This window comes from Hibiscus syriacus, unplaced genomic scaffold, assembly GCF_006381635.1.
Source record: "Hibiscus syriacus cultivar Baekdansim isolate YM2019G1 unplaced genomic scaffold, ASM638163v2 tig00110895_pilon, whole genome shotgun sequence".
In the NCBI taxonomy this organism is placed as follows: Eukaryota; Viridiplantae; Streptophyta; class Magnoliopsida; order Malvales; family Malvaceae; genus Hibiscus; species Hibiscus syriacus.
The window spans coordinates 3,308,903-3,334,908 of NW_024062903.1; the positions used below are offsets into that span (position 1 = coordinate 3,308,903).

The 26,006-nt window shown below is 34.8% G+C and overlaps 1 protein-coding gene and 1 pseudogene across 1 annotated transcript; one reads left to right on the plus strand and one right to left on the minus strand.

The window, feature by feature from the left end:
* Positions 1-1,327: 1,327 nt before the first annotated feature.
* LOC120145859 lies at positions 1,328-7,289 on the minus strand (annotated as a pseudogene).
* A 17,445-nt stretch (positions 7,290-24,734) lies between these two features.
* LOC120146001 (topless-related protein 2-like) lies at positions 24,735-25,707 on the plus strand. Its single transcript, XM_039159673.1, has 3 exons — positions 24,735-24,881; positions 25,349-25,477; positions 25,566-25,707. Exons 1-3 carry the CDS (start codon positions 24,756-24,758, stop codon positions 25,677-25,679), a joined length of 369 nt encoding a protein of 122 aa, XP_039015604.1. The 5' UTR covers positions 24,735-24,755; the 3' UTR covers positions 25,680-25,707.
* Positions 25,708-26,006: the final 299 nt, after the last annotated feature.

Here is a 26,006-nt window from a genome sequence, read left to right on the forward strand (position 1 = left end):
CTGCGACATAAATATTACAATAAATCATTCTTATCAAAATCAAACAAAGCAATATAATATTCAAGTAATGTGTCAAATAATGCTACATTTCTTGAATCCTATTTGTAATCTGATATTTCATGAATCAAAGACACAAATAGTTATTATATTAATGAATGAAACTCTGCTTTATATGGTGTAAAGAAAATGGAAAGGATTAAAAATGAAAAGGCTTAAATTGATTTTATCTTCTCATTAGTGTGATTGATAAAAAAAATGTGAGAAAAAAATATAATTTACTTTTCAAGAAAAATTAAGTTTTAAAATATATATATATATATATATTAAACTAAATTACATTTTTTTACCTTTTCCTTCTAAATTAGAATAATTTGTTTCATATATGAAGATAAAAAATGACCATGCTTTATTAATTGGGGTTGGTTCAAGTGGTAAGCAACTTGATATTGTTTAAGTATGATCTTGAGTTCGAGTCCTTATGTGTGCAGAATATTATTGCTGTGAGACTCACCCACCAAAATCAAGTGTTCCGACACGAGTCAAGGACAACAAAAAAAAATAATTGTTAATTCATTTTCTTTTATCTCACTTTTTTCTATATTAAACACATTTAATTGTTTGTTTGTTTATTTGTACTTTTTCACTTACTCACCCACCATATTTTCCTGTCCAATCAAACAAAACCTAGATCTTGGGGCGTCAAAAGTAAAATAAACCTAGAATGTAAACTTTTAAGGATAGTTTTATTGTGCAATAGTGTAATTTGAGGTTAATTTAATATGATTTTCAACTTAAATTGTTTTCTTGTTAAACTTAAGAAGTTATATAATTTATAAAACTTTCGGTTACAATTGAAAAAAATTACATTACAATAGGTTTAGGTTTACAACCTAAAAAGTTATACAATTTATAATAATATCAATTACAAAATGTTACAAAAAAAGATAATATTTTTTATTCTAACCTAAAATGTTACCATATCTAACTTAAAAAGTTATGCTCTTAATAAAATTCCCGATTATAATTTTCTAATCTTATATTAACAAGTATTTTAGACTCGTCCTTCTTTAAATGTTATTATATTAATTAACTTAACCCAATCTCAAGTTTGTTTAACATTTTGATGGCAAAAGATTCCCAAGCAATGAAAATGCACAATAAAATAGCCAAAAGGGTATGTGTATAGAATCCAATGGAAGAACAAACATGAAAACAAAGTTTAGGTTATAAGCTCATGCATTAAAGATGAAAACTAAAAATTCAAAATTTATAATACTATTCCAAATTCTAGAGTCACTTTGAAAGTACCCAAAATTCCTTAATAACTATTTCAGTTAAGAAAACTCTGTAATCTGCTCTTTATATTTCATAAATTCCTTCATAAAAATAGGGTCGATTCATTCACTCACAGTCCGACCGGCAACAGGTGTTCAACGATCGGACCAGCATACTGACAAACCTAATCTGCGTTTGCCGATTGTTTATTTTCAGAGATTTTGAGAATACCACCGTCAATCAAGGATTTCAACTCTTCTTCTGCCATTTTACGGACCTCGGAGTCCAAGGATTCCCGATATGCAGACAGTACCTTTGAACTGCAAATAGAGCAATAGGGACGATATCAAAATATGTAATGTCGGAGATCACGTGGATGTTTATGCTTTGAATGTGAAAGAAACAATACAAAGTTAAACAAAGCAGCTAACCTGTGACCTTGGGCCCATAATTGACACTTTCCTTCCAGAGATTTCTTCCATAATGTGGAAGCAAATGCAGGGCAGTCTAAGATTAGTTTCCGTATGGTGCGATTGGAATGGAAGTTTTCGAGCACATGTTCTTCCTCCGATTCTTCACGTTCTTCAGATTTACGTTTCGCTGCAAGTGCAGCTATAGCTTCATGCAACTTATTCAATTTTTCATCCAGTGTTGGGCGGAGAATTCCATCAGAACCACCCATTGCAACCTGTGCATTGTTTCCAACATTCACCAATGTTGATTAAATCAAGAGATTGAGGATTGAAAATAGTTCAATAAAAGAAGACACAATAAGAAAAACTCAAATTTCGATGGAGCACGTCCTAATGTCCAAGAGAAAATATTTTGTTATATAGTTAACACGTTATAAGAAATAAATAACTGTTTGGTTATCGACAAAGTTCCAGGTTTCTAACTTAACCTACTTCTGGATTTTATAAAAATATTACAAACTACATTAAGAACAAAGTTGATTACCTCAAAAATTACTTCTTTGCCAAAATTTGAAGTAAGCAGTTCTCCTGCGTCCTCAATGCAAACATCAACAAGATTCTGTAAAACCAAGCATCGCAAAAGTTAACCAAAAAGATTTTGATGTCTTCAGTCAAAGGACCAACAAAAGATTTTCCTTTAGAAACACAAATATGGACTTATCACCCCTAATGGGCAAGAGGGGCCAACAAACCTCAGCGAGCCCACTCTTGACTAGCAACTCTCTCCTCCTTAATGAAGGATCCTTCTTCCCACCTTCAGCTGAGCAGAGGCTCTCTTCGGGAATATCACTTTTACCAGACTCAGTTTCTGTCATATCAGGATCACTTGTAGCTGTCTCCTTTGTAGGTTCATAGAGGTTCTCTTCAGGAATATCACTCTTAGCTGCCTTCTTATTAGATTCTTTATCCCTTGAAATTTTCTCAGATCCGACTTCGGAATCATTCTGAGAAAGTGAAAACCCATTGTAAGTTCCAGGAAAGGTTGCTTGCAGTCTATGATAGCTCAACAAAAGATCACATCTATTAAACTACCTTAGCAGTGAGCGACGGAACAGATAAATTCAGAAAGGCTAGACCATCGGAAATTAAATAGCGTGAACAATTTGGATGAAGCAAATGCAACAACAAGCGCCTTCCACTCTGAAATTCACAAAACGCAAGCAGAAACCCATAAGAAACACAGTACTAAAATCTGAATTAATGTCAGATGCAACAAATGACACAACTGTAAGGATACAAACCATTCTATGGGCATTCTAAAATAACTGTAAAAATATGAACATTTACATGGCCCAAGCTGAGTGGACAACTCCTGAATTTATCAGTTTGGATTTTAAGGATTCTCCGGCTAGTTCAGATAATGAGGGTACAAATATATATAATTATCTTATTTGTTTTAAAGGTCATGAACCCATCATTATTTCCTGACCAAGTTATCTTCTTAAAAATCTGTTGTTAAGAAAACAGGTTTGGAAGAGTAGAAACCTTGTCCAAAGCAAGCTCTTTCAATGTTGCTTTGAGCTCACGGATGATGAACTGTACACAGAATATTAAAGTCGGGCACAACAAGAAATCAATATTACATAACATAAAGACGTAGTAATGAAAGATTAAATAGCAGAAGCTAACCTTTGTTAGAAGCTGTGTCATCAACCATTGAAACAATGCCAACGAGTACCTAATAAAATGGAAATCAGAGACAAAAGCCTTAAGCTTTTTAAATCTTAAAGAAGCGCCTCATGACACACACTCATAATGTTACTAGTAGTACCATAGTTGAATTTATCAAGAGTAAATTACAATTAAGACATAGGACTGTGCAAAGCTCGTGAAAATCAAGTCAGCCGAATTAACCTATGCAATTTGATTAATTTGGTTTGGTTAATTCAGTTTTGATTTAGGTCAGTTGAAGGAGTCGGTTTAAATATGTTAATTTGGTCCGTTATCAGTTTATATAATTGATAGCAAAACTGACTGAATTAACAGCTTAATAAAGAATATTATACCAGTATATATTTTTAAATATATTTACAATAGTATAGATATGTAGGAAAGCATTACAATAATAAATTGATTACATTTCTCCAATGATTATAACTTTTTTAATGAAATATAAATAAAATATGTCTAAAATATATATTAATTACAAAAAGAGTAGCTTAGCTCATTTATTTTCAGTTAATTCGATTAACCAATCAAACCGATTAACTTAAGTCAGTTCAGCTATTTCGGTTTTTCCTTAAGCCAGACCGGTGTTCAGTTATTGTATGTGGGAAGTAGGTTAATTTGATTTTTAGTTTTTTTCAACCCAACCAACCGTATATACATTCCTATTTGTATAAGTTAAAAAGGTTAAAATAAGCAGTACACAAAGACTTCCTATTTAGCATTTCTAACAAAAGAAAATCAAGTGGAAAGAATTCCATAAACAACCCTTACCATGCACCCACATTGATCACGTGTTATCTTGCTTATATGGCCTTTCATTCCTTTGATGATTTTCTTTCTTTCCTAAAATGAAAAAAAGGATGATACTTCATCAGCTAACACAAACTAGGAATTCCACCCAGAAATAGTAACATCTTGAGTTTTTCTAGAGAAGGGTATCCTTATGAATTAGGTTTTGTGGAACTCATACAACCGACTGCAACAAACCTTAGCACTTGCATGCTTAACACAGAGCATCCCAATCTTAGATCCATCCCGGGTATGGATCATACGAACTAGGAGTGGACCAGACAGTTGTTGAATTATATCCGCAGCAGAGGACTATTGACAAACTAAATTTAGTAAGATAAATCACACGGAAAAAGCGGCGCTAAGGAGAAATTTCTTTAGAGAATGTTCCAATAATGCGTGTTAAGATCTTAAATACCTGATCAGCTATGTTCAAATACTCTACTAATACCCTGTGTATAATCGAGTGATCCACTATTCCTTTTTCAATGATTGGTTGAATCACCGAACTCATGTGTCGCAAAACAGAAGATTTCTGCAGGCCCAACTTCGATATTACATCTATTAACCTGACAAGAAGATCAGAATTTTGTCAAAATATGTTCCCGACTTGCTGTAGAAGTAGGATACCACTGTAGAATCATATATGTCTGACAAGCTACCAACAAAGGTGTGAAAGGAATAACATCACAAAATTTAATGACAGCCCATCAGCCTCAGTCACAAGTTATCAGATCTTTAGAACTTTTTAGAGCACGACAATCATGGCTAAAAAGTACAAATTTGTATAAGTTTACCTGCTTTCTTTGATGGATGCAAGGCCTTTAAACAGATGAAGCTCAGTAGAATATAATTCCATCAGAAGCTCTTGTTTTTGAGAGGCATTTCCAAGTTGATATGCATGCTCAACAACTGCAGAAGGACAAGGGAGGATATTGGATGTTAGCAAGGCTTGAGAACAGATTTACTTCTCAAAACCTACAGTGAAATCCACCTAACAAAAATTAAACCAGTTTTATCACTCACTTTAATACACATCACACACACATAAAATAATTAAGGAAACTTAGGATCTACATTACACGGACTCAGGTAAGAGTGCCGGATACAGGTATGTTTCTAGTACAGGTTTTTTTCCCCAAGTTTTTCCGCATCTGGAGGATCATTACAAAGTCACCCCAGACTCATGTTGATATACGCATCAGACCTATGCTACTCAAAATAAGGTGTGAGTGTCGGATCAAAGTTATGTTTCCTACACGGGTAGTTCAATCTTTTATAAGTTTTTCGATATATTTAGAGGATCACCAGAGAGCCATATCCTCATACCCATAGTGGCATACAAGACAGGTACTTCAAGAAAAATAAATTTGGAGCAACTTAGCTTTGACACATGTTTAAAGCATATGAAACATTAAATTGACAAATTTATGTGAGAAAAATAAGCTCTAGCATACCTACAGATCCAACCATGTGACGAAGAAGTGAAGCAACGTGCCCACGGAGAGTTGAGATAACCCCCGCCAGCTGCTTTTTAGATGCTGTATGCATTTAATTGTAATGTAAGGCTATGATAAGAATAGGATGAGCATCACCTAGAAGATAATTATACAAAATAGTTCTAGAAGCAACATAAGTATACCCGCATCTAACATTTTCTTCACAAGATGCACTGCATAGGCATTGCACGAAAGGGTGAGAAGGTGTGGCTGAAGCTCAGAAAATACAGCATCCCTTTCTGTTTGCGAGACGAAACATGAGAACCAGCAATTTCTGGAATCTTTCCCTTCATCTTTTGCAAAGCTTCAGTTATCAGCCTAAGAACAATTCAAATAAAATTTTAGGCAAAGAAAAGCCATGTTGAATGACAAAGCATTATATTTTCTCTCAAATACATACTTTGATCTGTCTTCTTTAGCAATATTCCGACGTCTCATCTTTTCCCATAGAGATGCAAGCTCCTAATACAATGTAAAAGATCAAAATTTGCATTAGACAAAAAATTGTTAATTGCCAAAACTTCAGAGTCAGACATCATGTAAGTTCTAATCAAATCATAAATAGTTCAATTAAAAAATCTTTGTATTAAATGGGGGTGTAAAAGAGATGCTCGTGATCATTCGCTGTTTGGGTATTTATTTCGACTCAGTCATTCTAAAGTTGAATGCGCTAAGCAGTTTGAGTATCTAAATAATCTAATCCAAGTGTCATAACACTTGATTCAAGCACAGGAGCAATATGTTTTTTTTTTCTTTTTAATTAGTATTGAAAATTTTTAATTCGAACTTAAACTCACTCATGTGCTTGAGTTGAGTGCGAATGAACAAGATTGAAATCAAGCATGAGAATTGAGCTCGTCTTTTACCAAGTAAAAGAAGCTAAACGAGTCAGCACAAGCAATTCAACATTTTCTCCAATGGAGTTTGAGCTTTACAAATGCAACTCAGCTCCAGTCTCGAATTCAAGTCGAGCTATATAAGCTTAAACTCAGCTCGGCTCGATTAAACCTAAATAAAAAGAAAAGACATAGTACTCACTTGTTCAAGAGTATAATGCGGTTTCCTCTTCTTCTTTCTAGCTTCTGCCAAATCCTATCAAAACCAATAAAACAACAAACCTTAAATAACAAAAAAATAGGTTACCTTCTTCGATTTCCAACGAAAAACAAGGTTAGAAAAAGTCGAATGACCTTTGCTTGGATTCGACGCTCTCTCTTAGAAAGCTCTTTATTTTCACTACCATAATCCTGTTTCCTAAACTTTGAATGACTTGGGTGTTCGTATTTTTGTTTGGATGGGTTGAAAGGTTTTTTTAACGGCTTGTGTGAAGGGTTTTTTGATTGGATTGAAGCAAGTAGCCTCGGCTTCTTCGATTTCGAACTATCTCGGTCAGTGTTTGAGCTTGAAATTTGCTTTCTCTTCTTGGGTTTTTGCGTTTGTTGATTCTTGGCCGCCATTGAAGCTTTTAGCTCTAGAGCTCTATCTCCTTTGGAATGAGAGTGTGGGATTTTAGCCTTTCTTTCCGAGGGTTTTGCGTGTAGTTTAGAGGGGAAGGGTTGGCCTGCTTGTCGTCGAACCCATGGATGCCAATAAGGGCAGCGCTTTGCACGGATACATTTTTTTATTTTTTCAATTAATATAATAATATATATTTCAATAATTTTACAGATCAAACACATATCAAGAGTAATCTATCCATTATGGTTTAGAGGGGAAGGGTTGGCCTGCTTGTCGTCGAACCCATGGATGCCAATAAGGGCAGCGCTTTGCACGGATACATTTTTTTTTATTTTTTCTAAATTCAAATTATATATAATAATTTTATAGTTTTTAACATAATTTACAGATCAAGAATATGATTTCAATAAAACCACAATCTCAAGAGTAATCTATCCATTTATGGAATAAAAATTATTTTTAGTAAAATTACCACATATATCTTTGAACTTTTCCTAATTTTGTACTTTGGCTATTAAATTTTCAAAACTTATATTTTAGTCACTAACTAAAATTTGGGTATTACAACTCTCTCCCTTAAGAAAAATTCATCCTCACTTTATGATTCCATCAAAGCACTTTGACCAAAGGAATCGTCTTGTTCTATAGTTCTTTGACTTCTCAAACCAAAATATCAATGATTCATCTTCAAATATCAAATTTGATCGAATCTCTATTTCCTCTGGGGTGATAATATGCGATAGATTTGATCGATACTTACTGAGCATTGAAAAAAGAAAAACATTATGGATCTTGTCCATTTCGGAAGCAATACTAACTGATAAGACACTGGTTCTACTCTTTTTAAAATCTCATAAGTTCCAATAAATCTCGGACTCAGCTTTCCTTTGCTTCCAAACCGTAATACTTTTTCCAAGGTTCTACCTTGAGAAATACCTTATCACCCACTTGATATTCAATCTATTTTCTTTTTAGGTCTGTATAAGACTCTTTTCGATCGAAAACTATATTTAGATTATCTTAAACGAATTACACTTTATCTTTTATTTCTTTATCAAATCAGGGCTAACTAGATCTCTAACCTTAAGGGCTTTAAACGGAGCCATCTTGATACTCGAATGATAGTTGTTGTTATAAGCAAATTCTACTAAAGGCAAAGGCTTTTCTAATGATCAAGGCAAATGCTTTGTAATGATCCCTTGAATTCGATCACACACGCCCTTAGCATATCCTCCAATATCTGAATGGTCTGCTCCTACTAAGCCATACTGAAATTCAATCAAGTACCCAAGGCCTCGTGCAAGGAATTCCAGAATCTTGAAGTAAACCTTGGATCTCTACTTGATACAATCGAAACAAGTACTCTATGTATTTGATCTATCTCTTTTATGTACAACTCAACATATTTATCTATCGAATAATCTCTTTGTACTAAAATGAAGTGAGTCGTCTTAGTTAATTTATCAATAAGCACCCAAATTGAGTCTTTCTTGTTGGGTGTCAAAGGTAGTCATGCAACAAAGTCCATAGTGACTCCTTCCCACTTCTATTTAGGAATGGATATCGTTTGTAGAAATCCAGAAGGCACTTGATGTTCAGTTTTCACCTATTGGCATATTAGGCACTATGCTAAAATTTTCGTGATAACACTTTTCATACAAGGCCACCTATATCGACTCTTTATGTCTTGATACATCTTGTTTCCACTAGATGCATAGTCAACAGACTATAATGCTTCAACAAGTATATATTTCTTTAGTTCTTCACAGTCGGGAATACAAAGTATCCCATGATAGTACAACATCCGTCTGACCTAACCTCAAAGTTCTTAATCTCACCATGTTCTTTTACTTGCGCAATTCTTAACAAACAAATTTATTATTTCTTTTGTAATTCTCTTATCCGATCGAAAAGTACCATATTTAACTTTAACTCCACAATCAAGGCACCATCTTCCTTTAAATACAAACGCACATCCAAAGCTCTCAAGGCTATAAAATACTTCCGGTTAAGTGTATCAGCCACCATATTAACCTTTCTTGAATGATAGTCAAAGATCACATCATAATCCTTTAAAAGCTCTATCCATATTCTCTGTCTCAAGTTCAACTCTTTTTGAGTCAACAAGTATTTTAGGCTTTTGTGATCCATATAAATATAGCACCACTCACCATACAAATATTTAAAGCAAACATAACCGCTGCCAACTCTAAATCATGCATCGGGTAATTCCTCTTATGAGTCTTCGACTAACTCGAGGCCTAAGCCACAACTTTACCTTCTTGCATAAGCACACATCTCAAGTTGTTATTAGATGCATCATTAAAAACCACATAATCTTTACCCGACTCAGGTTATACAAGCATTGGTGCCTCTGTTAAAACCTTCTTTAGCGTTTCAAAACTCTCTTGGCACTTCTCCATTGAAACAAAAGGCATATTTTTCCTTAAAAGCTTGGTTAGCGATAACGCTATAATTGAAAAGTTCTTCAAGAACCTTCGATAGTAATCAACAATCCGCAAGGAACTCCAAACTTCTGAGACGTTCTTTGGGGCCACTATAGTATAAATGTTCTTGGGGTCTACCCTTATGCCATCTGCTGAAACAACTTGGACAAGAAAAACAACTTTTTTCAACCAAAATTCACATTTCAATAGCTTGGTGTACTACATTTTCGCTCAAAATATCACCAAAATTTGATTCAAATAAAGCTCGAACACTCGATTAATCAAATCCATAAATACTGCAAGAACATTAGTCAAATCGAATGGCATCACCACAACTCATAGTTTCCATACCGCGTCTAAAAAGTTGTCTTAGGAACATCCTCCTCTTAATCTTCAATTGATGGTATCCAAACCGAAGATCAATCTTAGAGAACACTGTGCACATTCCAATTGATCATACATATCATCAATCCTCAGAAGTGGATACTTATTCTTATTGTCACTTTATTCAATTTTCGATAATCTATGCATAACTATATGGATTCATCTTTCTTTTCAGAAACAGTACATGTACTCCCCAAGGTGAAACACTCGGTCTAATGAAACCTTGATCAAGCAAATCTTGTAATTGAGCATTTAGTTCTCTTAGCTCGGTTGGAGCCATTCGATACGAAACCATTGAAACAAGCTTATTAACTGATAACCATCAATCTTGAATTCCATCTATTGATTCGGAGGTAACCTAGGTATTTCATCTGAAAAAGATATATGGGAAATTCCTAAAATGTGTGAATATCATACAATCTTACTTCAGATACTTGAGTATCTATCACATTAGCTAGAAAAACTATATATCCTTATGACATCATTTTCTTCACAATCATTGCCGATATCACATTAGGCGATGATTTTGCTTTTTCACCAATCGCTATAATTTCCAAATCCTCCGCATCTTTCTGAAATAACCACTTCTTACGATAATCAACCCACGCCCAATATGATCTTAAGCTCGTCAACTGATAATTCTACCAGATTCATCGGGAACATAACCCCTTGAATCTTTATCGAATATTTACTACATGTTTGAATCACACTTGTACCATGACCCATAGAGTTTACCGCTATCATATCACTTGAGATCAAGTCGAATAGAATTCCTTATTTTAAAATTCCTTATTTCATTCTTCAGGTAATCCATATAAGTTTTCCGGATCCATTGAAAATATTCGCGAGCAGTTGAAACATTTTCCATCTTAACTATGAAGTCTAAATGTCCACATCATTTAATATGAAGGCTGTACAACTTTGTAGCAATAACTTTATAGCAATTAATGCTAAAATCACACTAGTAAACAAATTTACTCTTTTTCCTACCACTACGAATTCGATACTTTTTAAGTTCTTGTAAATCAACCGCAATATAAGTGATAATTCATTGTAGCATGGAAGGGTTAGACAATTCATTCCACAAATTTACCTTCGCAAGCTAACTCTATCATGTCCATAAAACTTAACATCTACTCTCATTCAAACTCATTTTAAAACCTTTAGAATGATAACATAATTATCATCTGATTCTTTAATAACTCATCTCTCTTTAAACTATTAGCGAACAACTTACTTACCGCTTACTTATTTCCTCTTTCTCAAATCAACATTTCTTTAAACAACTTAATGTTTAACTTAAATATTCTTAAATTATTTAAGCTTACCTGTAAAATCCTCAGAGTCAGCAATAGATTTAATAATCTCCTCTGGATCCTCATTAGATTCAACTTTTCTTTTAATCCATTTAAACTTTTTAATGGATACTTATAATATAGTAACATCATTAAATGCTAGGGCATTTCTTCCACAGAATGGAGGAAAATCCTTTACAACTCCATCTCTTATAAGGCGTGACATTAAAGTCATGTCAGATCTTTTTGGGACGATTTCAATATTGAATTTCCTTTTAATATTATCAACTTTCTTACCTTTATCCTTAGTTCCCAACATCTAACACAACACACATAATAACAACTTAAATTAGTGAGGAGTAAAATCAATCATATCACATTGACACCATATTAGTAACTTTGACATCCTAGTGGCATGTACACACTTTTTACATAAAATAAAGTCCTTTTCGGCCATGAATCAGCTAAACATGTAGATCTGATACCAATAAATAAAACACTCATTTTCCGTATATGTCCCCGTACACGAGTCACAAACGTCACATGACTTAAAACATTTTTCGTACTTGAAAACCCGTAAAATTTTGTTTCTTTAAATAAATAGTTTAATAATATAGTTTATAAAACGTTATTCAACTACTAATATATAAAATAAAATTTAAAAATCCATAAAACAGTAGTTTAATTCAAACGTAATAAGGCTTACCCTTGCACACAGCAAAGGGACCTGGGAAACTGTAAGGCTTACCTTCGCACACAGCAAAGGGACCTGATAATACTTTCTTCAATCATACCCCCAATGACAAAAAAAATAACATGTATGCATTGGAGTAAAAACGATAATTAATCCATTAAATATGGAAATGTTCCATATTTAGAAATCATGTATAAAAATACTATAACTATAAACCATATAAAAATATACGGTAAATCAGACATTAAATAAACATTATTCAAAACACCGGATATTTTCTCATAAAATATATTATATTCCCATAATATAAATCAGTTCATATATATAGTTTTAAAACTGTAAGATAACACTGTCAGGAAACACACCTGTAACAGTCTGAGAAATCAGATAGAGAAGCCTATTACTGGGTTTGTCGATCACGCTCTGCTGCAGCGCTAGATCCTACGAATTGGAAAAATCCATATTGAAATCCTAATATAAATAATCTTAATCTTTATTTAAATAATATACGGAAACCTACGGGTAATTCTTGTAGTACGCGGTTCGGGCTGATCTAACGAAAGAACAACTCCGGACCTAACTGATCCTCGCTAAGGTGAAACACGAGTACCTTCATAAAATATCTTATTAAATTAATTCCATAACTATATCTCAAATAAATAATCAAAATATTAAAATACTAAGCCTTTTGGTTTCACATGCTCGATTCGGGGATTTTGGGTCAGAATTTTGGGAATGGTTTTCTGTTTTGAAATAGAAAACCACTTATATAACATGGTTTTCAGACACTTCTAAGGTAAATTCAAGGCTTGGTCTCTGAATTTCCCTCATCTTGAAAACAGGCTACAAGTTTTGAGAACTTTTAATTTAGTCCCCAATTTCACCTAATTACTTAATTAAATCCTCAAATTCCAATTAAATATATTTTTTTTTCAAAATTTCGGGTTGTTACAATTGATATAGCACTCTATGCAATCTGATTATTTCTTTTATATACAACTCCGCATATTTATCCATTGAGTAATCCACTCGAACTGGAATAAAATGAGTTGTCTTGGTCAATCGATCTACAATTCCCATATGGAGTCCTTTTTACCTGGTGATAAAGGTAGCCCTGAAACAAAATCCATGGTAACCCACTCTCACTTCCACTTAGGAATAGATATCGGTTGAAGCAATCCAGAGAGTTCTTGATGTTCAACTTTTACTTCCACAAACTTCGATATAACTCCTTTCATTCCAGACCACCAATAATGACTTTTTAAATCCTGATACAACTTATTCTTACCTGGATGCATCGTCAAAGGGCTATAATGTTCCTTATAAAAAATATCTTTATTCAATTCATCATTATTGGGAATACAAAGTCTTCCCCGATAATATAAACATCCATCGACTCTTATTTCGAAGTCTTTGGTGTCTTTCTTTTCAACTTGTGCCATTCTTGCCAAGCATTTCTCATATTGACCTTGTAGATCTCTTATACGATCCAAAAAAATCGACTTTAACTTAAGCTCAGCAATCAAGGCACCACCTTCCTATAATGATATATGCGCATCCAAAGCCAGTAAGGAGGCAAATATCTTTCGGCTCATTGCATTCGCTACCACATTCGCCTTTTCGAGATGATAATCGATAATTATATCATAATCATTTAAGTGCCGGATCCATATTCTTTGCCTCAAGTTTAGTTCTTTTTTAGTTAACAAGTACTTTAGCTCTTGTGATCCGTATAAATATGGCGCCGCTCACCATACAGATAACGAAGCCAGATTTTCAATACAAACACAACTACTGCCAATTCTAAATCATGTGTCGGATAATTTTTCTCATGATTCTTCAACTGTCTTGAGGCATAAGCCACAATGTTTCCATCTTACATCAGCAGACACCCCAGTCCATTATGGGATGCATCACTGAAAATGACATAGTCTTTACCTGACTCAGGTTGTACCAGCACTGGGGCCTCTGTTACTATTCTCTTGAGCCTTTCAAAACTTTCTTGACATTTCTCCTTCCAAATAAATGACATCCTTTCGTAATAACTTTGTTAGCGGCAACGCTAACATTTAGAAGTTCTCCACAAACCGTCTATAATAACCAGCAAGTCCCAAGAAACTCCGAACTTCAAAAACATTCTTTGGGGGTTGCCAATCCACTATAGCTTGGATCTTTATATGATCTACTTTTATGCCTTTTATGGAGACTATATGACAAAGAAAACCAATTTCGGCTAACAAAAATTCGCACTTTGACAATTTGGCATACAACTTTTTTCTCGCGAAGTGTCTGAAGAATTACTCGAAGATGAGCATCATGTTCCTCTCTTGACTTGGAATATACCAAAATATCATCTATAAATACAACAACAAATTGATCCAAGTAAGGTCGAACACTCAGTTCCTTAAGTCCATAAATGTTGCAGGAGCATTAGTTAAACCAAATGGCTTCACCACATATTCATAGTGCCCATACTGAGTCTTAAAAGTTATCTTTGAAATATCAACCTCTTTAATATTTAGCTGATGGTACCCCGACCTTATATCTATCTTAGAAAACACCACTGCTCCTTTCAATTGATCAAACTGATCATCAATCCTCAAAAGCGGATACTTGTTCTTTATTGTTACTTTATTTAACTGGCGGTAATCGATACATAATCGCATAGACCAGTCCTTCTTTTTCAAAAACAGCACAGGTGCTCCCCAAGGAGAAACACTAGGTCTTACAAATCCCTTATCAAGTAACTCTTGCAATTGGGCTTTTAATTCTCTCAATTCAGTAGGAGTCATCCTATATAGAGCCATAGAAATAGGTTCGGTACCCGGGTAAACGTCAATCTTGAATTCTACCTCACGACCAGGAGGTAATCCCGGTAACTCATTGGGAAAAACATCAGGAAATTCTGTAACTCATTGGGATATCATTTACTCTAACTTTCGGTATTCGAGTATCTATCACATTGTTTAGAAAAACTATACATCATTTTCCTTGTAGTCATGGCTAATATCACATTTGATGGTGATTTCGCTTTTTCGCTGATCACTACGATTTATGAACCTTTTGCATCTTTTAGAAACAAACGTTTCTTACGACAATTGACCCATCCATAATGTGGAGATAACCAATCCATGCCCAAAATGATTTCAAATTCATCGAAGAGAAACTCCATCAAGTTTGTCGGAAACACAATCCCTTGGATCTTTATAGGACATTTTCTACATACTCGAGTTACTCTCGCACTATGACCCATAAGGTTTATCTCTATCATTTCACTAACAATTGGTTCTAAAAAAATTCCACTAGCTCTAACCAATTTTGTACTAATGTATGAGTGTGTAGAACCATGGTCAAATAAAACAAATACAAGCTCAACAAAAAGATGGAAAATACCTGTTATGATTTTAGGGTCATCCTTATCCTCATTAGTCTTAATGTTGTAAATTCTAGCGACTCCCCGAGTCTCTTGTCTCTACATTGAATCTGATTGTCCTCTGGATCTACCTCTTCCTCAGCTTCTATTTGAGACTGCAACCGATCTTTCAGATTACTTCGAATTGTCCCCAGATTTCTTAGGACAGTTTCAAGCAAAGTGACCAGTCTCGCCACATTGGAAACAAGCTCCACTGAGAAGTATGCATGCTCTACGGTGCAATTTACCACATGTTTGACATGGATTTTTTCCTCAGATGCTCTACCCGAGCTAGCAGCAAAAGACTGAGATTGTCTATTTTTCTGTGAAGTTGCTGTAGAACCATCTCTATCAATATATCTAGAACTCGAGCCCTTGCCTCTTTTAACATGATGGGGAGTTGAAGGCATTCCCACTCTTTTCACCGTCTGTAAACTCTGCTTCGCAGCTAACGTCTCTTCCTAAGCTCTTTCAATAGCTTTGGCTCGGTTTATGACTTCTTGTAAGCTAGGCAAGTTCAAAGCCAACAATATCTCTTTCAACTTTGGCCTCAAACCCTCTATAAACCAATAACGTCTTACTTTATCATTTGGAACTACTTCAGTAGCAAAACAACTCAAATTATTGTACTCAGCCAAACTCATGTACGGCTCAATCACCTTGCTTCAGATTAAGGAACTTTAACAACATTGCCCGTCTGAACTGTTCACCCGCATACTTGTTCTTGAATTCTTCTAGGAAGAATTGCTAGGACACTTACTCCGGTGGTGTATACATCGTAGTATCTGACCACCGTACTCGAGCTGATCCTCTAAGTAAAGATACAGCTCCACCCAACTTTTAAAGATCCGAACAGTGAAGACTTTTGAGCATTATTATAACATCATTTAGCCATAAGTCGACCTCCATAGACCCTCACCCTCTTCTCCCATGAACTCTAGAGCTTCCAAGCTCTTTAGCTCTTTTGGGATCAATATTCTCGGTGGTAGAGGAGCAGAGGGAGGTTGAAATCGAGTCAGCATGGCATCAATAGCTTGCATGAAAGTTCCAAACTCAGGCACCAGAATCCCTTGATGTGCAGGTGCACTAGCATTTTCAAAGGGGATAGGTTGTTCACTATTAGCCTCATAACTTTCACTACCAGTTCCTTCTCACATCTCTTGTTCCCCATCTCTTCGTGAATTCAAAGATTCCAACATCTATTATGACATACATAATAATAACATTACAATTAGTAAGGAGTGTCATCAATCACACTAATGACACCATACCAGTAAAATTTTTATGGTATGTAATCCCTTTTCTATTTTAAAATAAAACCGGTTTCGACCGAGAATCGACTAAACCTGTAGCTCTGATACCAATAAATGTAACACCCATCTCTCGTATACCTTTCGTATATTAGATACAAATGTCACATCACCTTTTAAAGTATTTTCTTAAACTTGTAAAAATTTTGTTTTCGGATTTCTTAAAATATAACATTTAAATATAAAGCAAAACATTAATTGTAATCTAATACGAACTTTTACTTAATTACAATTCAGAGCATTTTTTAATACTTTAATTACTTGTCAACTAAGTTTTTCAAAATAAATCGGATTATCCTATTGTTACTGACTAGTCAACCTTAATTAATTATAGTCGCTGCTACTGTTGCACTCCTGACTCGACTAATCTCTACATTTACCTATGCGTGAAATCCACACACATTAAATATGTACTTAGTGAGACATAATATTGTAAAGAAACATTAATATATATTTAAGTATAGCATGGTTATTTGATTTCAAACTAATTCATATCATCCATAAGGATTTAATAAGTCCTTATTATTGAAACCAAACTTCTTTCATACTATCATCATAAACATTCTTAGTATGTCCAACATACCTGTCTTTCTTTACATTTTCCCATTTTCCTATAGTAATTATTCATTATTTTCATTTGTGGCGTCCTTTCATAATTTTAATGCACCATTATGCATTTCATTTATGGCATCCTTTCATGCCTTTAATGCACCGTTATGTATTTCATTTATGGCATCCTTTTATACCTTAATGCACCGTTATGCATTTCATTTATGGCATCCTTTCATGCCTTAATGCACTGTTATGCATTTCATTTATAGCATCGTTTCATGCCTTAATGCACCGTTATACATTTCATTTATGGCATCTTTTCTTGCGTTAATGCACCGTTATGCATTTCATTTATGACATCCTTTCATGCCTTAATGCACCGTTATGCATTTCATTTATGGCATCCTTTCATGCCTTAATGCATCGTTATGTGTTTCATTTATGGCATCATTTCATGCCTTAATGCACCGTTATGCATTTCATTTATGAATTCGTTTTAGAGCAGTTCATACTCTAAAAATCATTCATCATATCATTTCCATACATATAATGATAACATATTAATACTATAAAATATACATTAAATTAAAACATTCTAATGTGAATCATTGCGAATCTTCTTTATCTCAAATAATTACAATAAATGTACTCACCTGGTAATCCCTGTTAATAAGATGTAGAGATGTCTGGCTAATCAACAACTTTGTCTTTTCCCATTTTCTTGCTAGATTCAGGAGCTTGGTTATGATCTACACAAGCATCCATTAAAGACATATATCACTCTAAATGTTAGTATATTCCCTAACATTTATACTTTAATAATACTCAAAAGTACCATTATTTCAATTTCTATAACAATTTCAATCTATCTTATAGTTCCAGACTCAATAGTATCGATAACCCTACCATGGTATCGATACTTCTATACTATGGTACCGATATCTTTCTCTCAGTATCGATACTACTACACTATGGTATTGATACTCCCCTTCAGTATCGATACCATTTTGGCATTCTGTTATCCATGGTATCGATACTTCCCCTTGTTAGTATCGATACCCATCAGTATCGATACTACTTGCATAGTTACCGATATTGTTCATCACATTTTTACCCATTTACACCTACAGTATCGATATTGTTTTATCAGTACCGATACCATTACCCAGACTTACCATTTTTCAGCTCGATTTCACTTAATTTTCCCCTCTAATCTTTTAGTTTTACCTCCAACAATACTATTACACTCTTATTTACTTAACCCAACTAACTTTACTTCATTTAGCCTCTTATAACATCTAAAATCTCCATAGAACTCAACCCAAGAATCATATCACCTTTTCTAACAAGTTTTTAATCATATCCAATCTTTCTAATCTCTTATTCACTCCTTTAACAACTCAATTCTACTAATAAACCTCCATAAAAACTCATATATCAACATATCATTCAAAAACCCATTTCCTTAAATCTCATATAAAACATCCACCTCTTTATTTTAATCTTCTTTAACCCTTCCTTAAGCTTTTACATCACTTAAAGTTACAAGAACAAACCAAAATTGTAATGAATAACTAGCTAATTGAAGTTTAGCTTATGCTATGGAGGAGAGCACTACCCACGTGAAGAAGAAGAATAAGAAGAGTAACATAAATTAACTTTCCTCTTTTCCCTATTTAAAATCCCTAATAAATAATGTATTTTAAATCTATTTCCCCTTAAAAGACCAAAATGTCCTCTCAATTCATCTATTGTTAAACACTATTCCAAATCATTTTCTCATCTTTTACCATTTATTCAAATAAATCTTCAAATTTCAAATCTTTTTAATAAAGTCCCTGACTTGATATTTGGGGTATTACAGCCAGGGAAAAAAAATTTACACTCCTGGATCTGGGCAATGTTATCTTTGCACATAGTATTATATTCGTCTAGATGTAAAATTTTGCCTTGACCAAAAATTTATGTCCCATCTTCTTCATGGGGTTCCATGTCTCCAATGAAATGGCATTCTTCAGAATCATCAACATACTTAAGTATGTTGAAGACATTGATAGTGACGCTTTGATCGGCCACCCCCATCGTAAACTCTCCCTTCTCACAATCTATTAGGATGCGCCTTGTGGCTAAGAAGGGACGTCCAAGTATAATGGGTGTGTTTTCGTTGCTCTCATAGTCTAAAATAAGGAAATATGTTGGAAATACGAACTTGTCCACTTTAACTATCACATCTTCATTTTTTCTATCGGGTCAAATATTTAATCGGTCCGCCAGTTGTAATATTATGGTGGTTGGTCGAGCATTACCCATTCCAAGTTTCAAAAATATGGACTTGGGCATCATGTTTATGCTAGACCCCAGGTCACAAAGGTCTCTCCCAACATACTTATCACCTATGGAGCAAGGTATAATAAAACTTCCAGGATCTTTTTGCTTCGACAAAAGTTTACTTTATGTTGAACAATATTTTGTTTTCGTGGTAGCATTTTCGATTCTTTCCACTTTCCTCTTCTTTGTTACAATATCTTTCAAGAAATTGGCGTAAGAAGGCATATGATCAATAGCTTCGAGTAGTGGGACATTGATGTGCAACTTATCAAGGACATCAAAAAACCTTTTAAATTAGATCTCATCATTATGCTTCTTCAACCATTGAGGGAAATAAAGTGAAGGTCTAATTTCATCTACTGTAGATGGGGGTAAATCTTTTGCCTTGACAATACATTTTCCACCATCTTTTAGTTTGCTTGTGAACCCCTCGTCTTTTTCCTTCTCCTCAAGCAAGTCTTCTTGTACAACCTGTTCAATTTGACCTTCTAGTTCTTCCTTTTTAATGCCTTGGAAAAAATTTCTTGCTTATTTCCCCCAAACTTATCATCAAGATTAATTTGGTACAACTCCTAAGTGTAAGCGCACTACATCGCTCCTTTCATGAGACTTAGTGACATGAGTATCACTAGGGAGGGTTCCTTGTGGCCGAAATGTATTGTTGTGGCTATTTGGCCCACTTGATTATCTAACGCTCTCAATGATGAGCTATGGCTTTGTAATAGAGCTGCTTGGCTATGTAATAAAGCACCTTAATTCTTGATTGTCGATGAGTACTCGTGTATCAAGGTATTTGTTGAATCTATGAAATCTTTTGTCAAGGCCATAAATTCCTGCAGTGAAGCTTCAAGGGAGGTAAAATTTGACGAAGATGCATTATTTTTATTGTTACCTTGCCAGGGCACCTATTGATGTTGCGAACTTAAGTGTTCAGAAATGTTTTTCTATGACCTATTAAAATTGCCTGCATAATTGTTATTGTTGTTCCTTGATTACCCCCATAAAAAATTTGGATGTTGTCGTCATCTAGGATTGTATGTATTAGAGTAAGGGTTGTTATTGCTTCTGTAGAAATTGCCCACAAAATTGATGGACTCCTGGTTTTCTGGGCATTCACTCTCTTGATGGTTGCCATGAAAAAAAATGCATGCTGAGTTAGTTGCCTTGACTTCTTTCACCACACTGTAACACTGTAAATTTTTCAGCATGTTGGTTATAGCAGAAAGTTTGGCAAAAACTGAATCCTTACCGTCAAGTTCATACGCCCCAAATATTTTCCTATTGGTTCCAAGCCTTACAGAATGGAATTGATAGTCATTATTGGATATCTGATTGAGGATATCAAAGGCTTCCTCGGGTGTTTTGTCAAGGAATGTGTCATTCGCCGATGCATCCAACATCATATGAGTAGGTGCATTGACACCATTATAAAACATGACGACTTGAGTCTAGTCGTGGAATCCATGGTTAGTGCATTTTCGAAACAAAATTTTGTATCTATCCCAACACTCATACATAGATTCATCATCCCTTTGGCAAAAACTTGCAATGTCATTGTGGAGCTGGGTGTGCATATTGGGCGGGTTGTATCTAAGCAAAAATAATTTGCTTAAGTCATCCCAAGATTCTATTGAACCAGATAGGACTCCACTCAACCACGCTCTTGCTCGGTTGTGCCAATAGTATGGGAATAATTTTAGTTTCAGCATATCCTAGTGCACACCTTGTTGTCTAAATGAGACGCACACCTCAAGGAAAGTACGCACATGTTGTCTAGCATCTTCATTAGACAAGCCACCAAACTGATTAATAGAATTGAGCATGTTAAACATCACTGGCTAGAGTTTGAAGTGAGCTTCATGTATTTTCGATGGCACGATTCCAAGGTTGAGATCATCGAGAATAAGATTTAAGTGATCTAGTATAGCTCGTGGTCTTGCAGTATTTTGGTGAATATTATTTGTTGCGACGTCGGGATCTGCATGGTCTTCCATAGTGTTATCAGCTTGATACTACAGTCGATTCATATAGTCTCTGGCATGCTGAGCGCGTCACCTTTGTCTGAATGACTGCTCGATCTCAGGGCCGAATGGTATTAATAGTTCGTCAGCAGATCTCTTGGTCATGCAACGACAAAAACCTACAAAAAAATAAGAAAACAAACAAGTAAAATAAATAAAGAAATTGTGATAAGAAAATAAAAATTGCTATGGAAAATATGATCAAAATTTCTCCATTTGCCAATCCCCGGCAACAGTGCCAAAAACTTGATCTCTTGGTAATGTATATGCTAAGGCAAACAAATATGTGCAAGTGTACACAATCGATGCAAGTAATATAGTAGTAAGTTGAGTATCATCTCTACAGGGATTGGTAGGAATTTTTTTGATATTTTGCTACAGGTAGAACTAGGTGTCACTAGTTAGTCCTAAGGTTCTTGTCAAAAAAGAAAAACAAACAGTATCGAATAGTATAAACAGATGGAAAACTATTATCGATGCAGGAAATATTGTAAAGTATGGTGTGCAGAAAAGTATGGTGTGCAGAAAAGTTTGGTCGATGCAATAAAAATATGCAAATGTAAACAAATAAAAGTTGTCTAAGCAAATAAAAATGTTGAGTTTGATATATTTAGAAAAAACCTCGCACAATCAGACTTCTAACGGAGCACTTAGGTTGGGTTTTCTATGGTGAGAAGTTATTTTATGCTAAGAATGATTTGGTGCGCTATGCTTAGGCTAAGAACGATTTGGTGCGCTATGCTTAGGCTGTCCGGCATGATTACTAAAGTATTCAGGGACCGTTGCTACGGTAATACTACTCGGCATGATCTACAACCCTTGGTTTGTCAAACTGTTGTTGTGGTAATACCCCTCAGTGTAAATTGTAGCCTTTGCCTATCTTACTCAAGTATTTACCCCTTTTAGTCGAATGAAACCCTCTCTTTATCTATGAGACAGATTAGAACCTCACCATCCCGGATTAGTTTCGTTGTTCACATAAATCTATCCTAACTCTCGTAATATCAGGCATCTATTTCTAGAAAAATGGTAATCTCTCAAAAACTCTTACAAAGACCATGAATGTTTTGCCGAGGCACCAGGCAATCTCTCAAAAGCTCTTACATTGTCATGGCAAAATATTAAAACAATGAACAAAACAACACTTAGCATAAATAAACTTCATCGTTCATTAAAAAAATATCGTTTCAACCAAGCAACATCCAACACCAAGTAAAACAGTTCATAGTGCGATAAATATCATCCCAAAAATCATTCTTTAAGTACAACCCTTTAAACGATATGGAAATAAAAACAAAGGAAGAAAAACTCCCAAAATCATAGCTCTGTTGTGACATTCGGACCACCACCATGCCTGCTCTAGCAACTAGCCTCTCTAGAGGCCTGGTTGCCGCTCTAATGAAGTCCAGCTATGGAGGGCACCCAAGAACGGTCAAGTGGGGAATGGTGTAAAAGTGAGCGCTGCAGCCACCTACTCCAAGCCTCGGGTATATTCTTCTCTCTTCTTCTCTTTGGTTATCCTCATTCACCTACCCTTTTTGAAGAGTTATAACAGTGTATTTATATTGGGATTTTCTAGGGTTTAGTGCCCTTGGAAATTATATAAATACCCTCAATACTATACCCAGTTTGTGAATTATAAAGCATCTGGAAGTGGTCCCTATTAACTTAATAAGGGCATGAGTGCAAGTGAGGTTGAAGCTGGTCAAGTGATGTCAGCAGTGTTGTCAGGCTGCATCAGACTTGCATGATATCTCTCTCCTAGGTAAGAAAATGTGTTCCTCACTATCGCCTTTTCCTGCGCCACTAACCCTAGAAAATTGATTTGTCTCGGCAAATAAATTACTCCTTCGTAATTTCATGCATCAACACAACCAACAAACAACCTTCCTCTTCAGTAGCATCAGTTAAACCAAATAAAGTTTGCCTCGACAAATCTTATCTACCACATGTAAATGTATACTACGTGCAACTATATGCAACTAAAATGCTATGTCAAATGGCTTTTAGACAAACAATAACCTAAGTAAAAATACCCAGAACACTATCTTTTACGGAGTTATCAGAGCCCCTCTGATGCCTTTTCTAGAAGAACTCTCAGTTTTCTAAACATCGACCCCGGCTTAATTTTCACCTTAAAGGATCTCCCATATGATCCTAATGTGATCGTACTCAGAATGTCGAAAGGGCTTGCCACTCTCACCAGTAACCTTGTCGCCGACAAATCCTCTATATTCTTCATCAACTTCTGAATGCAGACCATCATCCCCCATCGCCCAACAAACCTCTCCAGGAAAGAAACATGCCAGTATAATAGTGGCACACCATACAATTCAATCGAGCAGTACGCCATTGGGATTCCATCTTTACTCAGAATGGGATCAAGCCAGTCAAATCAGAAAAATAGATCCTATTTCTTCTTCATCCACATCTCTGATAGCTCTTCAACCGACCTAAAATTAATAATGCAGGAGTTCCATGCATAACCCCAGCTGGCGACCTTTACCTGAAAACCATCACTGGACAAACCCTTCTGTACCAGTTGCAAATCAAAAGATGATTTGATGATCTTTGTTAAAGAGCCATCCAACTCGATTCGTCTAAAGGGATGTTCATCTCCCAATCATAAGGAATTTGGAACATATGTCTGATAAAACCAAACCTTGGGAACTAACTGAAATTGTTGACCCCACACATTGTCGAACAGTCACCATTCCAGACAACTTGGATACTGCTAGCAAGGTTTTACTTTAATATTTTTTTATCTTTCTATTTTTTAACATTATCTTTTAGGCATATCTTGTTCATTTTATCAATATAAACATTGTCTATATATCAAGGTTGCTAGACTTCTGTACACAAATTATGTTGTCGGGGTTTTTACCCTTGGAACAAATGGGGTCTAAAAGCTATGAAAATGGAATCGCAGCAATCAAAATCCTAATGGCAAGGTGATCTATTCTCTGGAGGAATCAATATATTATATATTGAAATATACATGAAAATTTACGTATGAAGGTTCATATGCATGTTTTGTACTTATGATATTGGTAGAAAGTTTCTATGCATAATCGTTCATTTATCTTCTGTGGTTTATAGGCTACTGCTAGCGTTGTTCCATAACTTTCGCAACCAAACAGTGGATTTCTTATGACTAATGATGTCCCTAAAAATTTTGAAGATACAGTGCCATGCATAGGACTGTCAAAGAATGACTCCTATGTAATGTCTGCATGTGGTGGAAAGGTTTCATTGTTTAATATGATGACATTCAAGGTAAACTAATGTGTATTCTGAAAATTTTCTATTGTGGCTACAAATTTTGAGCTTAGCCAAGAGGTTGAATTGTTTGGCTCTTTGGTTCATGGTTCAACCTTATTGAAAAATGAAAAAAAATAGCAATGAATGTTTTTTCATATAAAATAAGAAAAATATTAAAATCAGAACAAATTAAGAAAAAGTATATCCACAAAATTCCATGCCCAAAACATAATGAAAAAAGCCACTTGTTAAATTAAAATCTTTATCCATTTTTTTGGTGTTATAGTTCTGATTTTCTTTGCTGTCAATTCTTGTCGTGTGCTAGTTTCTGTGTTCAATCTGTATGGTTGAACTGCTAACAATTTGAATCAGCCGATCTGATCCATATTTTTTAATTACTATAGCTAGCATAGAGTTTGTTGTCAACCTTAATTGCATCTTCAACTATCTTTTAGTTGGTGTGAAATTGCATTGATCCGCAGGTAATGACAACTTTTATGGCACCTCCTCCAGATTCAACATTCTTGGCATTTCATCCGCAAGATAGTAATATCATAGCGATTGGAATGGATGACTCTGCCATCCATATTTACAATGTCATGGTAGACGAGGTAGATTATTTTAGTATATCTGTGTCTTTCATTAGTAGTAGTACCTTTAGATATTTAACACAAAAAGAGGTGCATTTTTTTATTTTAGGTCAAAACAAAATTGAAGGGTCACCAAAAACGCATCAGCGGTTTAGCATTTTCCACCAATCTTAACGTCCTAGTTTCTTCTGCTGCTGATGCTCATGTATGCTTCATCATCTAACCTTATGTGTCTGGTTTGTTTATGGTTTTATCTTTCATTATTAATAACAAAAATATGGTTTAACTTTAAAAAGAGTTCAGATGGTACTTCCATAGTATAAAATAGCGGTTGCGGCATCTGTCGCGGTTGTGGTGTTGCAGTTGTGAATGCTGCGGACGTTACGTAATGTGTTACGGCTGTTGCGGGCTTGATTTCTTCCTTAAAAATCATAATACTTTTAAAATATTTATTTATACATTTTACAACTACATTTTTATATAGTGCTATCATTTGACTCTCCTGCATGGTAGATAATAACAATAGGTATGAGACATATAAATAATCTCA

Bases quoted from the DNA above. Each gene is read 5' to 3' on its own strand.
- LOC120146001 (XM_039159673.1), top strand. From the start codon at position 24,756: ATGACTAATGATGTCCCTAAAAATTTTGAAGATACAGTGCCATGCATA. The intron at 24,882-25,348 runs GTAAACTAATGT...ATTGATCCGCAG, and splicing joins TTAATATGATGACATTCAAG to GTAATGACAACTTTTATGGC. The intron at 25,478-25,565 runs GTAGATTATTTT...TTTTTATTTTAG, and splicing joins ACAATGTCATGGTAGACGAG to GTCAAAACAAAATTGAAGGG.